At 37.6% G+C, this 17,983-nt stretch overlaps 1 protein-coding gene across 2 annotated transcripts in view; it reads left to right on the plus strand.

Annotated features, from left to right (window-relative positions):
- Positions 1–16,579, plus strand: part of ZNF292 (zinc finger protein 292) — a 60,289-nt gene extending 43,710 nt beyond the window's left edge. The window contains exons 5-8 of one of the 2 annotated variants that reach the window (XM_074948073.1): positions 50–252; positions 2,205–2,341; positions 4,039–4,180; positions 8,490–16,579. In XM_074948073.1, the coding sequence (XP_074804174.1) occupies positions 50–252; positions 2,205–2,341; positions 4,039–4,180; positions 8,490–15,701 (7,694 nt within the window). In that variant the 3' untranslated portion in view covers positions 15,702–16,579. Of the gene's footprint in view, positions 1–49; positions 253–2,204; positions 2,342–4,038; positions 4,181–8,489 lie in introns of those variants that run through there. The other variant, XM_074948074.1, reaches the window with a different exon arrangement.
- The last annotated feature ends 1,404 nt before the right edge of the window (positions 16,580–17,983 follow it).

A 17,983-nucleotide genomic window follows, 5' to 3' on the forward strand; every position in this document is an offset into this window, starting at 1 on the left:
ACTTCATGAAATATTTATATGTAACGTTTTTGTCTTGTTTTTCTTTAAGTGAATGAATTTTTAGTGTTTGAAGGCCCCATTCTGCTGGATATGCGTATTAAGCATCTAATGAAAGCAAAGCAATTGACTCAAGCAACTTCCCTGGCAAAGCTGTGCTCTGACCACCCAGAAATCAGCACCAAAGGCAATTTTAAGCAAACCTACCTGGTCTGTCTTTGTTCAGGATCACCAAATGAAAAGCTAATGGAGGAGGTGAGTAAACATTACTTTTAGTTTGTGGTTTTTTTTCTAAGGGAACAGCAGAATTTATGATTACTTTGGCTTTCCTATAGAAAAGAAGTCCCTTGCTTAAAAACAGTATATAAAATGTAGTATGCAACTTGGTTTTTTTTTTTTTTTTTTAAATAGAAAGAAATATGGTCGTAAGGCTAGCATACAGATTCAGTTCCAGGCTCTGCCACAGCTTTCCTGTGTGTGAATGCACAAGATACTTGAACTCTCTGTTCTTCAGTTCCCATCTGTAAAATGGGGAAAATGATAATCACTTTCTTCCATCCTTTTTCTTCTTGTCTGTTTTAATTGTAAGCTCTTCAGAGATGAGACTGTTTCTTATTATGTTTCTGTGTAATACTTAGTACAGCGGGGCTTCGATCTCAGTTAGGCCCCTCTGTTTCTCATTTATAAATTATGATAATGAAGAGGCCATGTTCATTTTTGTAATGTGTGACAGGAATATATACTTTACTCATTAGAATACCTGCAGTTACTTAATTTTTAAACTTGTATTTTCCATCCTGCTGGCCAATTTTGGTAATGGTTCTGCAGTTGTGAGTATATGTATTTTAGTAGTGTTCACTAGGCTTTAACTCACTTGAGTGAAGTGACTATTCACAAGTAAAGTCACTTGTGGAACAGTTTTACCTGGTACTTACAAGGATTACAGTAAAATGATTACATCTGGCCCCTTTTTTAAATATTATTTGTTTCAATTATCTTTGATTATATGTCATGTTAGTCTTCTGTTTCAAAATCTTTACAATTTTCTTGCATCTCTTCCTTCACATTTTCTTCTAGTCACTTACTATTGGTGTTAAATTCCCTTTTTAAAAAAACAAAACAAAAAACCGTACAAATTTATGCAAAATTCATTATAACTAGAATAAGAAGTTGTAAATCTTCAGAGAAACAATTTGTATTATGACTTACTGTAAACGTCTGTCAGATAAATATTTCAGTCGTGTTCCTTTAAAACCTTATTCCAAGTTTAACACTGGCTTATTTACAAGTTATCAAAAGTTCTTTCAGTGACCTTCCTTTATTATAGGCATGGCTGGTTGCACCACCTGTTATTAAGGTTGTCTGTCAGACCCTGCTGTCTGTTACTTATATGCCAAATCTTAACCATTTGGGCTGAAATTTTCTATGCTGGGTGTCTGTCTCAGGCTGACATTTTTTGGAAGATGTTAGCCAAAACAATTCAACCATTTTCATAGGAGGTAAACATTATTAGTCTATAACCGCCAGCTTTAAATAATAATACCAAAAAGAATGTAACAAATCTGCTAGGAAAACATTCAGTTGATCTACCATCAGTAAACAGGTTATTTTGTCCCTTTTATCTTTGGTTTTATGGAAGATATAGTGATACTCCTATATTAACCTTCGCGTCCTTTCATGATCGATGCTCCTGTTTAAAGCAGCAATAACATCGCTGATTTTAGTAAGTTGAGTGGGATGGGGAATCTGAGTTAATAGTAAATAAATCTTTTTGTATAGCAGTCAGGCTGTAATATAAAGTTTATTAAAACAACTCATTAATTATACTGATATGTATGGAAAGAGACACATTATTGTTAGTATATGTGTAGTTTTATATATAATATGAATAATGTGCTTTAAGATCTTTGGATGAATGGTACTATAGACACGTAAACATTAAGTCTTACAGTATCTTTCAGGTACATGCTTATAACCATTTTACTGGTGTACAACTTTCCTTTTACTTGTGGCAGATCCAGTATTTGACAAGCTTGTTCTATCCAGAAGCTCTTGAATTGCTTTAAGTAATTAACTGAAAAATAAAAAGTTTGAAAATGTTAAGGAAATTCCTTATTCCTGCTTTCCCACAAAGCACCATATTACCACATGCTTGAAAAGAAAACCATTTAGTCAGTCTTCAGTGATCTTGTATTTTTCCTCTCCAGATCGCAGCAGTAGATTGCAAAGATGCCCTGGAAATGATCTGTAACCTAGAGTCTGATGGAGATGAAAAAAGTGCTCTAATTTTATGTGCAGCATTTTTATCTCGTCAGCTACAGCAAGGAGAGATGTACTGTGCCTGGTGAGTTAGGATTTCTTTTTCTTTGTTTCTAAGAGTAAAACTGGATCATTTAGCACTTTAAAAATCTATTGGAAGGAGTAGGGCTTGTCAGCCTTTTTTGAAAAAGAAAAAGCTTAGTATAAAATTAATGCTTTTCTAATAACCCATAATAATTAACATCATTACCTTACAATTCTTTGTTTCAAAAGCCATATTGTGGATCAGGCATCAGCAGATGACGTGAGTGCTGAGTCACTTCACTTGACAATAAATTAACTGTGTTACATTATGGAAACAAATAATTTTACATCTGTTAGGCAGGTCGTCAACGCTGTAATGAAAACTGTCTCAATTTTAGACAACAGTTCTGTTGTCTGGAAGAGCACTTTTCACATAAGTCACCTACTTCTTTCTGCCTATATTAAAAAATGCAGTATTCATTTCATGTGAAAACCTTCCAGCAAGATCTCTCCACAGTCGGATTGAAGCCACATGCTAGTTTAGCAGCATTTGGTAGTTAAAACAAGCTTTCACTGGGCATCCAGGGCAACTGGCAGGTCTCATTGGGAGGCAGCTGACCCTCTAGAACTTTAACTTCAGTCTGGTAAAATTGGTAATTTTGCTGGTTTGGTCCCAGTCCTCCTCCAGGATTTGCTAGTGCTGACTCCTATATCTATGTGACGTATCATTTGAAAATAATGGGACATCGAAGAGCGCAGGGCTTTGCAGTAACGGATCCTGCTGTAGGCTTGGGGCCAATCTTTGTGCATCATTCCACTGGTTATCTAAAACACTCTTGCCATTTACACCTTCAGATCTCCACTTTTTGTTATGAAGAAGCAGTCTGGCCTCCATATTTTTACTTAGATTGTTACGCTTACACTTTTAATTAACTTTATAATGCTAGCTTTCAGAGTAATTAAATATAATAAAGAAATAATGTGTACATAAAGTCTATGCATTAATATAGAATCATGAATATGTAGGGCTGGAAGGGACCGCAAGAGGTCATCTAGTCCATCCACCCATGCCGAGGCAGGATTAGATATACCTAAACCATCCCGACAGGTATTTGTCTAACTTGTTCTTAAAAACCTCCTTTGGCAACCTGTTCCATTACTTAACTACCATTATAGTTAGAAAGTTTTTCCTAATATCTAACCAAAATCTCCCTTGCTGCAGATTAGGCCCATTATTTCTTGTCCAACGTTCAGTGGACATGGAGAACAATTGATCATACTTTTCTTTATAACAGCCCTTAACATATTTGAAGACTTAACCAGGTTCCCTCTGTCATCTTTTCTCACGACTAAACATAGGTTAAAAAACCAGGGTTTCTTCATAGTTCAGGTTTTCTAAACCTTTTATCATTTTGGGTTGTTCTCTGGACTCTCTCCAGTTTGTCAACATCTTTCTTCAAATGTGGCACCCAAAACTGGACACAGTTTTCCTGCTGAGGCCTCACCAGTGTTAAGTAGAGCAGAACAATTACCTCCTGTGTCTTACGTCTGATACTCCTATTAATACATCCCAGAGCAGATGAACCATGATCTTCTCTAAAAGAAAGTATGAATTGTTAGGTTTTTTAGAGAGGCAGCATAAATCCTGTTTCCATCCTTCATATTTTTTTAAAAGAACTCCAAATTGATCAAATATAGTGGTTGTGTTAGTGCTGCCATTTATATTTTATTCTGTCTTTTAAAACTCTCTATTTCCAGGGAATTGACTCTCTTCTGGAGCAAACTGCAGCAAAGGGTAGAGCCTTCTGTACAAGTGTATCTAGAGAGGTGTCGTCAACTTTCGGTGTTAACTAAGACGGTTTATCATATATTCTTCCTGATTAAAGTAATTAATTCAGAGGTAAGGATACTCTAGAAGGTGAATTTTCATGGCCTTTTGAATGGAACATCAGGATTTGAAAATTTTCTGGATATCTGTTAGGAAGTACATTAAACCTTCGAGACCTAAGCCTTGCCTACTTATGCAAGTTGTGCCGATTTAAGTAAATCGGTTTATAAACTGATGCAATTACATCACTGCATCCCCCTTTTGGTAGACTTTCTTAAATCACTTGGTAAGGAATTCACTTAAGATGAAGCAATGTAAGACACTCTTAAATTTACTTAAGAATGTCCACACAAAGGGTTGCAGTAACTAAACTGATTAAATTTATTACAACTTTTCATTGTAGACATGAGGGGGAATAGATGTTGCAACTCAGCAGCTGGGAGACAGGAGAGCTATAGCTGAGGGATACAGTCTCCTGTAACATTATTCTACACTCCAAATAGCTTGACAAGTTACTTTAGTGAAGAGAGGAATGTAATGACCTGATATTCTTGATGCTTCAAATATTAATGAAAATAAAATGGGAAAGAGAAAGATTTGAGGAGGAAAATTTGAGACTTTCTCTTAATGTTTTAAACAAGCTGGAAAAGGCAAAAAACAACTTTGTTGTTGCTTTATGATTCACCATTAAGGGTATGATTTTTGCTTTGAGGGGTAAGTTATGACTTGACTTTGAAGTATTCTACTTTTTATGGATTTAGAACTGATTCTGTATCCTAAACTCAATCTGTGTATCTCAGTTAATCTTGTATGTAGGGTCACCCATTGCTCCAAGTCTCCCCAACATCTTGCTTGTATTATTTAGTGTTAATCACTTTAAGTCTTGTTTTCCCTTGAGTTGTTTGTTCTATAGGCTTTGGATCCATAGATAATTGTTTTAAGAGGAAAAACAAGTTGTTTTCGGTTAGTATATCTGGTGGGACTGTACTCACTTGTCCTCCACTTCTTCCTTCATTTGAGTTAATTTACTTTTTAAATTTGGATTGAGTAGAAACAACTGGTTGCATGAAGAGTTGTGGTCCAGACCTTGAGCCATGTGCTTTATATGCCTAATGGTTTTCTTAAAAACAGGAAGTCTTCACTGAAGGAGCTATGAATCATTCTCCCTGATAGTAGAAATTTAAGACTGAGGAATAGGACTGTTTATTCATAAATACTATAGCCTTTCTTCTCATTTATACTCTTTTGGCAGTGTAGAGGGACCTTAAAGTGAATATAAATGTAACAGAATTATACAAATGTGGGGCTGGAAGAGACCTTGAGAAATCCATCAAGTCCAGCCCCTGTGCTGAGGAAGGAGTAAGTAAACCTAAACACCATCCCTGACAAGTGTTTATCCAGCCTGTTCTTAAAAACCTCAAATGCTGGGGATTCCACAGCGTCTCTTGGAAGCCTATTCCAGAGCTTAATTAGCCTGATGGTTAGAAAGTTTCTAATAGCTAACCTAAATCTCCCTTGCTGCAAATTAAGCCTATTACTACTACTTGTCCTACCTTCAGTGGATATGGAGAACAATTGATCATCATCCTCTTTATCACAGCCCTTAACATATTTGAAGACTGTTATCAGGTCCCCCCTGAGTCTTCTTTTCTCAAGACTAAACATGCCCAGTTTTTTTAAACATTTCCTCGTAAGTCAGATTTTCTAAACCTTCTGTCATTTTTGTTGCTCTCCTTTGGACTCTCTCTAGTTTGTCCACATCTTTCCTAAAGTTTGGCTCCCAGAACTGGACACAGTACTCCAGCTAAGGCCTCACCAGTGCCAAGTTGAGCAGGACAATTACCTCTTGTGTCTTGCGTATAACACTCCTGTTAATACACCCTAGAACGATATTAGCCTTTTTTGCAATTACATCATATTGTTGACTCATATTCAATTTGTGATCCACTATAACCTCCAGATCCTTCTCAGCAGTATAACTACCTAGTCAGTTATTCCCCGTTTTGTGGTTGTGCATGGGATTTTTCGTTCAAGTGAAGTACTTTGCCCCAGGCTATTGAATTTCTTGTTAAACTCAGACCAATTCTTCAATTTGTCAGTTTTGTTTTTAATTCTAATCCTTTCCTCCAAAGTACTAGCACGCCTCCCCAGGTTGGTGTCATCTACAAATTTCCACTCCATTATCCAAGTCATTAAATATTGGATCGTACTGGACCCAAAACTGATGCCTGCAGGGCCCCACTACATATGCCCTTCCATATTTCATAAGTTCTCAAAGATAATTGCTAATGGTTCAGATTGTTTCAGCTATTTCCTTAAGTTCCCTAGGATGAATTTCATGACTTGAATACCTCCAACTTACCTAAATATTCTGTAACTTGTTCTTTCCCACTTTTGGCTTGCATTCCTTTTCCCTTGTTCGTATTAATTGTGTTGAGAATCTGGTCAACATTAACCTTTTTAGTGAAGATTGAAGAAAATAGGCATTAAACACCTCAGCTTTCCTGATGTTATCAGTTATTAGCTCTCCTTCCTTGCTAAGTAGAAGACTTACACTTTCCTTCGTCTTTCTTTTCCTCCTAATGTATTTAAAGAACCTCTTCTAATTGCCTTTTATGTCCCTTGCTAGGTGTAACTCATTTTGGTCCTTCACTTTTTTGATTTTGTCCCTACGTGCTTGTTCCTTTCTTTGGCACTCCTCCTTAGCAATTTGTCCCTGTTTTATAGGATTCCTTTTTGATTCAGCAGTCACTAAAGAGACCCTGATGGAGCCATGTTGGCCTCTTACTGTTTTTCCTTTGCCTCAAGATAGTTTGCAGTTGTGCCTTTAATAATATCTCCTTGAGAAACACCCAGCTCTCCTGAACTCCTTTATCCCTTAGATTTTCTTCCCATGGGACCTTATGTACCAGTTCTCTTAGTTTGTCTGGTTTTTTTTGTTTTTGTTTTTTTGCCATTGTGCTCTCCACTCCTTCCTTTCCTTAGAACCATGGTCACTTTCACCCAAATTACCTTCCACCTTCACAACAGTTTTTTCTGTGTTGGTCAGAATCAAGTATAAAATGACTGTCCTCCAGTTAAATCCTCCACTTTCTGAAACATAAAGTTGCCCCCAATACATTGCAATAACTTTTATTGGAAATGTTGTGTTTGCTGTATTACTTTTCCAACAGTTGTCCGGGTAGTTAAAATCCCCCATTACTACTCAGTATTGTGCTTTGGATATTTGTGGTCTTTGTTCAAGAAATGCCTCATCCACCTTCTCTTTCTAATTTGGTAGTTTATAGTAGATCCCTACCAGGATGTCAGCCTTAATTTTTACCCATTTTATCTTTAGCCAGAGACTTTCAACTGGTCTGCCACTCACCTGATTCTCTCTCTCCCAACAAGTGTATACATTCTTGATATATAATGCAGCACCTCTTCCCTTTTTACTCTGCCTGTCCTTGAATAAGCTATACCCCTCTATACCAATAGTCTAGTCATGACACTTATCCCACCAAATCTCTGCCAGGGTGGTGTAAAGTGGCTTTAGTGTAAATGAGAATCAGGGCCCACTTTTCTAGAAAAAATTACCCACAGATGACCTTTTAGACACTTAGGTGAAACACTTAACTAATATATTAAATATATGTATATGAAAAAATATATTGGTAATCAGAATGAAACCTTGTGTTCTCAGTTTAAGATCAAGGTGGCTTTGTAACTGTTATGGTAGTCCCTTCAAAAGTTTGGTTTTATATCTTAAATAAAAGATTTAACTACTTTGGTGCTGTGTGTACTGCTATAACTAGTGTAAGTAGGAAGGCTAGAAGACTTACTGATTACCACACTTACCTTCTGCTTCTGTGACCCCAGAGTTCAAGTCCTAAGTTGAAGGTCCTAAGTGAAATGACTCTGATATCAACTGAGTCCCTATCAAAACTATAACATATAATTTGTCATAATTGGACACTTTTTATTTGGGAAAGGCCCAGTACTTCATTAGTACAAAGACTGAACTACTGTACTGTACTACTGAACACACACCTAAAATAAGTGATCCTAACAGAGCAACATGGGGGAGCCTTCTGCATCTTTCACTTGTGTGTGAATTTTAAAAAGGCTGGTCTTCAAGTTCTGGTCCAGGCTGGAGACCAAGTAACCCAAGCAAAGCACAATGCTCAGGGCTTTATTTCATTGTGGTGCACAGTTCTACAGTGTGAGCTACTAAGCTATCATTTTTTTTTAAACTTAAAATGTGAATAATAAACACCTTATTATGATTTGTCTTTACAATTTCTTGAAATTCAGGATTGAACAATGAAAATTATCTTGTATTAACAAATGCAGAAACAGTTCTAGTAAAATGACTTTTAAAATTTGTCTTTGTACATTGCAGATTGAAGCTGCTGGACTTGCAACCTGCATTGAACTATGTGTGAAAGCACTGCGCTTGGAATCCAGTGAAAACACAGATGTCAAGATATCCATTTGCAAGACTATCTCCTGTTTGTTGCCAGATGATTTGGAGGTTAAACGTGCTTGTCAATTGAGTGAATTTCTTCTTGAGCCAACTGTGGATGCATACTATGCTGTTGAAATGCTGTATAATCAGCCTGACCAGAAATATGATGAAGAGAATCTTCCAATACCAAATTCATTACGCTGTGAGCTCTTGCTTGTATTGAAAACTCAGTGGCCTTTTGATCCAGAATTCTGGGACTGGAAAACTCTGAAACGTCAGTGTCTTGCATTGATGGGAGAGGAGGCATCCATTGTATCTTCGATAGATGAGTTGAATGACAGTGAAGTATATGAGAAGGTCGAAGACTGCCAAGAGGAGAATAAAGAAACTTCTCTGAATGGTCTTGCTGGCAATTTCGATGAAGCTACAAGCCTGCTTAAAGGCATAAGAGATGAAAAGCAGAAAAAGAGAGAAATTAAAAAACTGAGAGAGAGGGGATTCATATCCGCTAGGTTTAGGAACTGGCAAGCCTACATGCAGTATTGCGTGTTATGTGACAAAGAATTCCTTGGTCATAGAATAGTTAGGCATGCACAGAAACACTATAAAGATGGAATTTACAGTTGCCCTATATGTGCACACAATTTTAATTCTAAAGAAACCTTTGTTCCTCATGTAACTCTACATGTTAAGAAGTCTAGTAAAGAGAGACTGGCTGCTATGAAACCACTGAGAAGATTGGGAAGACCTCCTAAAATAGCAACCACCAGTGAAAATCAGAAGGCTGATGCCATATCCAAGCAGGAACAACGACCCATTAAAAAGAATAGTCTTTACTCAGCAGACTTCATAGTGTTCAATGATAACGATGGTTCAGATGATGAAAATGATGACAAAGATAAACCTTATGTACCAGAGATAATACCAGTTCAAAAACCATTGCCTGTTAATGAATTCACTTGTCCGGTAACGTTTTGTAAAAAAGGTTTTAAATACTTTAAAAATTTGATTGCACATGCAAAGGGGCATAAAGATAATGAAGAAGCAAAACGTTTTCTTGAAATGCAAAGCAAAAAAGTGATTTGCCAGTACTGTAGACGACATTTTGTAAGTGTTACTCACCTCAATGATCACTTACAAATGCACTGTGGCAGCAAGCCCTACATCTGCATACAGATGAAATGTAAGGCAGGTTTTAACAGTTATGCTGAGCTGTTAACTCATAGAAAAGAACATCAAGTCTTTAGAGCAAAGTGTATGTTTCCTAAATGTGGCAGAGTGTTTTCAGAAGCATATTTGCTCTATGATCATGAAGCACAACACTATAATACCTATACCTGCAAATTCACAGGCTGTGGAAAAGTTTACCGTTCTCAGAATGAACTAGAAAAACATGGTGAAGATCATAATAAGCAACCTGAAAAAGTGTTAGAGATTGAAGGCCAGACTAATCGAACTGATCTCATTCAGTCTTCAAAAGCTAATGAAAACCCTGAAGGGGTCACTGTAAAAAAGGAATTGGTCTCTTCTCTAGACAATAACACAAGTAACTTTACTGAAGCAGAAAATAATGTGTGGGATCAAATCAAAGTAGAAACAGTTGGGACAGAGAGAGCCAATAAATCAGCCAGCATACTGAGGCAAGCTGATTCCCTATCTGTTGATGGTTTGGAGCACTCTGTCACTGGTCTGGTAAAGAAGGAAGCAACAATTAGAATCAGCAATATCAGGATGCCCGTTCTTAGCCAGAAGGTCCGGGATAACTTTGTAAGAAGAGGAAAGTTAGCTTCTGCAGGCAGTAAAATAGATACCAGTAAATCTGTAGTCCGTCAGTTGTGTTCAGCAGCAGAAGATTCTTGCAGTGATCCTTGTCTTCCAGTTTTCCAGGGAAGAAAGGAGGACGATTGTTTCAGTCAGTCCCAGAATATTCAAAACATTTCTGTAAATTCAGACACACCAAAAACAGAAGCTCTTGCATCAAAAAGCCTAGAAAGACAAGTAAGTAATATGACGCCCTTCAGCATGCAGAATCAGACAGGTTATCGAAACAACTTACCCATTTCCAAACTTGAACTTCAAGACAGTATTAAGAGTGCAACTAATCAGTTTAATTTGCCCCTGAAGACATTAGAGAGTATTATATTTCTTCCATCACAGTCCAGCCTAAGCAGTTCTTTAGTTCCAGCTGTACCACCAGCAGCACCAGTTCAAAAATTTAACTGTCAAGTTGAGGGGTGCACTCGAACCTACAACTCCTCACAAAGTATTGGCAAACATATGAAGGCAGCACACCCTGATCAATACGCTGCTTTTAAAATGCAACGTAAGAATAAGAAAACCAGAAAACCCAGCAATTTGCAAAATATGCCTACTGATGGAAAGGTTGTGTATTTTTTGCCATCGCAAGTGGACAACACCAATAGTGCTGCTTTTACATCACAAAACAAAACCAGTGTAAATGCTACTTGCTCAAGTCAGTTGCAACATGTCTCAAATACACTTTTCCCAACCCACTTAGAAACTTTGTCTAATCCAATGATACCTACAGTGGAAAGTGTCATAAATCCAGTCTGTATTAAAAGTGAACCTGAGAGTGTTTTATGTTCCCAAATAGAAAATCTATCCAATACAACTTTACCTTCACAATTAGAAGATCTGGCAAAAACAGTTATGCCTTTGAATATTGACAGTGGTTCAGATCCCTTTCTTCCTTTACCTGCCGAAAGCAATTCCATTTCTCTCTTTCCTTCACCAGCAGACCATGTCCCAAATTCAGTCTTCTCGCAGCTGGAAAACAATACAAATCATTTTTCATCACAACTAGAAGGAAACACTAGTTCTGTTTTTCCAAAGGAGGAAAGTGTTGATGAACCAATCTTTTCTTCTCGAGCAAATAGTGAAAATAACTTCAGTGAAACCACCTCCCAAGTTCCAGCTTCAGAAAAGATGAAAAAAGATCGTGGACGGGGTTCAAATGGAAAAGAAAGGAAGCCAAAACATAACAAGCGAGCAAAATGGCCAGCAATAATTAGAGATGGCAAATTTATCTGTAGTAGGTGTTTCAGAGTTTTTACTAATCCCAGGTCACTTGGTGGTCACTTGTCTAAACGGTCTGTTTGTAAACCCATTGAGGGGTCAGAAATTTCTCAAGAAGCCCTGCAGACTAATGGACAGTCTTCTCTACTAGCTAGTATGATTCTTTCCTCAAATGTAGGAAACTTGCAGCAACCCCAGGAGTCTACGTTCAATCCAGAAGCATGTTTTAAAGATCCATCATTCCTACAGTTGCTTGCAGCTGAAAACCGTTCAGCTGCTTTTTTGCAGACCATGTTTCCACGGGCTAGTGTGGCTAACTTTAATACTAGTGTGAATGAGGAAGGAAATGAAATTATTAAACAAGCCTTGGAAACTGCAGGCATTCCAAGTACATTTGATAACACTGAAATGCTTCCACATATAGTTACAACTAGCTGTGTCACTGGTACGACTCAGATGAATGCAGCAGTTCTCTCCAATACAACTGTATCCCCTCTCTTGCAGACAGTATGCAACCCAAGTACCCTACTAACAAACCAAAACCGGGCCCTAAACAACAAAATTCCTTCATCGGATGACTGCAACAATTTGTCTGTTTTTGCAACCGATGATTTAATGCTAAAGACTATTGAAAATGGCTTGTGCTCTGGCTCACTTTCTAATTCTGTTGCAGCAACACAGAATTTTGCAAGTAATAGTTCACGAGTTTCAGTTATAAATAGTCCCAAGAATTCAGGATCAAGTACCTTGAATAAGAAGGGGAGCAGTGCTTCAAAGAGAAAGAAAAAAGCAGCTACTCCATTGCTTTCACCTAACTCTTCACAAAAATTAGTAGTAAATGATTTAACAGCAATGGGACTTCTAGCCAAAAGCATTGAAGGGAGTGTGCAAGTACCAACAGATAATTGTCAATCAAACTTACTGGCAAACTGTGAGTCTCAGGTGTTGGTAGAAAATCTTACACAAAAACTAAATAATGTTGACAATCAGTTGTTCGTGCCCAGTGTCAAAGAGAACTTAAAAACTAATCTCGAGTCTCATGCGGCATTAGCTCCTTTAACAATAAAAACTGAAAATGGTGACTCCCAAATGACTCTGAATGCCTGTGCTCAAGGAAATTCTGATTTACAGATTTCAGAGGACAATGTTATTCAAAACTTCGAGAAAACCCTTGAAATAATTAAGACTGCTATGAATTCCCAAATATTTGAGGTAAAAAATGAAATCCAGGATGCTGTGATTGGGTCAACCAAGAATACACAAGTAAATACTACAGAACTCCCTCCAGCAAACTGTTCACAAAATATTAAGTTACCCAACCATACCCAGTTTGCAGTACGCACTAGGGATGTCATCACTGCAAAGAGTAACTCTTCTCAACCTGAAACTTCTCAAAAGGATGATGTTCAAGTGTTGGAAATTTTAGAGGGTTTGCAGAAACTGAGATTAGAAAATGATACATCCAGTCAGGTGTCTGATAGTGTGTCTCCATGTCCTCCAGCAGATACACTAGCACCGCTGACTGCTGTTGCTGTTGTATCAACTGAGAGTACATCCCTGGCCCAGCCATCTTCAGAGACAACTAATATTCAATTTAGTGACAAAGTCCACAAGCCTTTTGTGTGCCAGGACCAAGGCTGTGATTATAGTGCTATGACAAAGGATGCATTATTTAAACACTATAGCAAGGTACATCAATACACTGCAGAAATGATACTGGAAATCAAGAAGCATCAATTGAAGTATGCCCCATTTAAATGTGTTGTAACTACCTGTCCAAAAACATTTACAAGAAATTCAAATCTCCGAGCACACTGTCAGCTGGTGCATCACTTCACAACAGAGGAAATGGTAAAATTAAAAATAAAAAGACCTTATGGAAGACGATCTCATAATGAAGCTATAAACATAACCCAACGGCCTGCTGAAATAAAAAATCTGCAGACTCTAATAATGAAAAGTAAAAACGAACCTCGGTTGGTTAAAGGAATTGAAGTAAAGAAGGAGGCTGTCATACAACCTGTGAAAATCCCAGAAAAGCTAATCCCAGAAAAAAAAAATCCTGAAAAACTGGAAAAACCTCCACAGGTACTTACTGTTCCTCCAGAGCAATATAATGCAGTGTCTTTCAGTAATATACAGATACAGCCAAAAGTACGCAAAATTAGGAGGCATCGGAAAGAGAAAGAAGAAAGAAAACGCAGGAAACCAGTAACCAAATCTCTTGAGTTTCCTACTAGATATAGTCCTTACAGACCATACAGATGTGTCCATCAAGGCTGTTTTGCAGCTTTTACAATACAGCAAAACCTGATTCTTCATTACCAGGCTGTTCACAAATCAGATTTGCCTGCCTTCCCTGTGGAGGTTGAAGAAGAAAGTGAGCCAAGTAAAGAAGAATGTGATGAAACTGAAACCAAACAGACTGTGAAAGAATTCAGGTGTGAAGTGAGTGACTGCTCAAGAATATTTCAAGAGGTTACTAGTCTGATACAGCATTATATGAAGCTTCATGAGATGAGTCCTGAGGAAATCGGAAGCATGAAATCAGCCCTGGATGTTGGAAGATTTCCATGTGATCAGTCTCAGTGTAAATCTTCATTTACAGCCTATTTTAATTATATTCTACATCTTGAGACAGATCATGGGATTAAGATAAGGCCAAACAAAGTAGAAGAAGATGGCATATACAAGTGTGATTGTGAGGGTTGTGATCGTATGTACGCAACTAGATCAAACCTTCTAAGACACATTTTTAATAAACATAATGATAAGCATAAAGATCACTTAATAAGACCCAGGCGATTAACACCAGGTCAGGAAAATATTTCCAGCAAGGCAAACCAAGAGAAGCCAATAAAGTCTAAACATAGAGGACTGAAACACAATAGGTCAGGAAAGGAAGGAAACAGATTGTCGATAAAGACCAAACGAAAGAAAAATGTTAATTTGGAAAGCAAGAATACAAAAGGTGGGCAGATTCAAGAAAACAAGGATTATTCCCTGAAACGTGGAAAACATGTGTATTCGATAAAGGCTATAAATGATGCCTTATCTGAATGTACAAGCAGATTTGTAACACAGTATCCTTGTATGATAAAAGGATGTTCCTCAGTTGTTACAAGTGAGAGTAATATAATTAGACATTATAAATGTCATAAGTTATCTAAGGCATTTACTTCACAACACAGAAATCTTCTTATTGTCTCAAAAAAACACACTGTCTCGCAAGTAAAGGAAGCATCCTCTGAACAAGAGGAAGCTAATAAAAAAAGTGATGTGAAAGAGTCTGATCCATGTGTGCCAGAGAGCAGTGATGACTTGAGTAGCTCTGCATTACCACAGAGTGAAATTGAAAAAGGCGAGAAAGATGAAGTAGATGAACTGACAGAACTCTTCATTACTAAACTGATTAATGAGGATTGCACATGTGCTGAAAATCCAGCTAAGACCTCTTCCAGTGTAAATAGTAACTTTCAGGAATCTGTCTCCTGCCACTCAGAAAAGCAAAAATCTAATAATTTAAAGAGAGCAAATAAAGAAAAAAACCTCTCTCAGAATAAAAAGAGAAGACTTGAGAAACCTGAAGAAGTACTGGCAGTTGAATTAAGTAGCATGCGTAGGGAGGAAGAGACTGCTGTTGCTATTCAGACTGCTGAAGAGCAGCCCACAACTTTCGATTGGAGCTCATTTAAGCCTATGGGATTTGAAGTATCATTCCTCAAGTTCCTTGAAGAGTCTGCTGTGAAGCAAAAGAAAAATGCTGAGAGAGACTTCCATAGCAATGGAACCAAAAAAGGGTCTAATTCAAACTCAAAAAAATCCAATGAAAAGACCTCGTTGGCAAGTAGTAATGTTACATGGTCCTGTTCTGAAACTGAAACCCTTGTACAGTTTGCCAACCCATCACAACTTCAGTGTAGTGATAAAGTAAAAATAGTTTTAGACAAGACTCTTAAAGACTGCACTGCGCTTGTGTTGAAGCAACTTCAGGAAATGAAACCTACTGTCAGTCTCAAAAAACTTGAAGGACATTGGGAGGATGATCCAGCAGCTACAGTTGCAAAAGAAATTCTTGTGGGTAATGAGGAAGGGGAATCGCATTACTGATAACTGTGTTTTAAACATGACCTGTAATACATTTTTATTTTGAATAGGAAGCCATCAAGCATGCTAGTAATTGTGAAGCTTTTTTATTTTGTTGAAGTGATTTAACCTAGCAGAAACATGACATTAGTCATGTAAATTTCTTATTTGTTTTTATCCCTATGGGACTTGAGGAACAGAATCATTGCTTCAGTTTTGTAAATAGTTGATCAGAACTTCAACTTTCTATCAAATTGTCCTTTCCATTAACTAAATCTTTGTGAATTGTCTGTGATTGGTATCTTTCACCAGGTCACTTCCCATGTATAACAGTACTCTTTATTTGTAGATACATTTTTTGTATATATTTATTATTGTAAATCATTTGCTGCCACCAGCAGTCTGTAAGTCTAAACTATTAAATGACACATTTATATTCGGAATTTTAATTTGTAACTGAGCGATCAAGTTTTTAAAATTGTCCTTTAATCGTTTTAAATTAAGAACTTTTTGAACTAAACCTAGATAAGTCTACCATATCCAGTTTATTTTGCTTAAAGCATTTATTTACAGGAAAGGAGCTGGATAAGATCACATTTCATATGTTCAACACATACTGACAGTTCTCATTTTTTGTAAATTTTAACATCCATTATCTTTGGATGGTATTCATATGTAGTTAAGTCATAAATTTAAATAGTTTTCCTATAACTACATTTTTCATTGCTTTTAATTGGATACAAAGCTATTATGATTCCATAATACAATGGAAATGTGAATAAAAATAGTTTGCTACATTGGAGATTTTAAACAGCATTTGGTATTGAAGAACCTGTTGTGAATGTGATAGAAAATTAGTAGTGTGGAGCAGTGTATATATTTGAGGTGGTGATTTGTGAAGTAGCCCAGTATTGCCTTAAATAAAATCACATTTCATTTCTTGTTTTATACATGTGATCTTATGAAGGTTATTTTTGTTTCTATAACTTAGATTGACGTATAGTTTAATTTTTTTGTTTAAAAAAATGCTACTTCAGAAACAGTGGGATTTGGGGGAGGTTTGGTTTTTTGTTTTTTAAATAATGGCTTTATAAACAGGTTTATTTTGACCATACCAGTGTGGTATCTATCTATAAATGAGTCCTTATGCCATGACATTTAAAACTGAATAAGTGGAGCACTTTCTAAAAAGAAAGGTGGAGATTATAAACTTAGAGACAAAATATCTGTACTCTATAGATGGCATAGGTTCCCTCTGCACTCACCTTTCCTCTTGCTGACTGTTTTTGGCAACTGTTTTGCCTACTCCGTATTTCCACACTGGAATGAGCCTTGGAAGCAGTGCCACTTGTCATAACTGGGATTTGTAAGATTGCTCTTTATGCTGCTAACTGCAGTAACAAGTATCTAATTTATTTAGTAACCAAAGCTGTAAATACATTAGTGGGAGCTGTCATTATCCAAGAAAACCTAAAATGTTTTAAAACAATATATAATGTGGTAAACCCAGGACAAACAGCTACGGTGGGGCGGAGTAATTAGTCCTAAGGGATTAAAAGGCCGCTCCCTATCCACTGAGGAGAGAGAACCAGGAGGCAATAAGGTTCAGCTGGAAAAGGGGTTGCTAGGGAACCAGTTAGGTTCACCTGACTCCAACTACTTGAGACCTTTTCAAACCCTCCCCTGCGTGGAAGGAGGGGAGGAGTGAGGGAGTGAGAAGAGCAGGGAAGCTGCCAGTAGGCTGTTTACAGCAAGACCCCAAACCTTCCCAGTAGGGAGGCTGCACTCCCTCCCCAGAAGGGAAGGAAAACAAGTACAAGGAACTGACTGAGGAGAGGAATAGCAGGACCCTGTGTCACCTATAAGGATTTGCCTTGCCCCAAACCTGAGTCTCCAAGGCTAAAAAGGACTGAGCCTGCTGAGGCGAAGAAGGTATTTTGCCACACTTGGTGTCAAGGGTGGCATGCGGTGAGTGAGTAAGGCTCTGTGGCAAGCCATCTCAGGGCAGGGTAAATCACCCCCCCCCCCAAATGGAGAACGTAGTGAAGGCATTGATAAAGGCCACTGTGGCCCAACAAGAGGTTACCAGGGTACAGATGGCTGCTCAGCAAGAGTCAGTACACGTCGAACAGGAGACGAACCAATTACTGATGAACCAGGAGGCCCAAGATCAAGCCACCCTGAATGAAGTAGTGAACCAGTGAAAAGCCCTGACCACGCTGATGCACGGGCCCGGCTGCTGCGGGCAAGTAACTATTTACAGAAGATAACTAACGGACGACAATATAGAGGCATATCTCCTCGCC

The sequence above is a fragment of the Natator depressus genome, chromosome 3 (genome assembly GCF_965152275.1).
Source record: "Natator depressus isolate rNatDep1 chromosome 3, rNatDep2.hap1, whole genome shotgun sequence".
In the NCBI taxonomy this organism is placed as follows: domain Eukaryota; kingdom Metazoa; phylum Chordata; order Testudines; family Cheloniidae; genus Natator; species Natator depressus.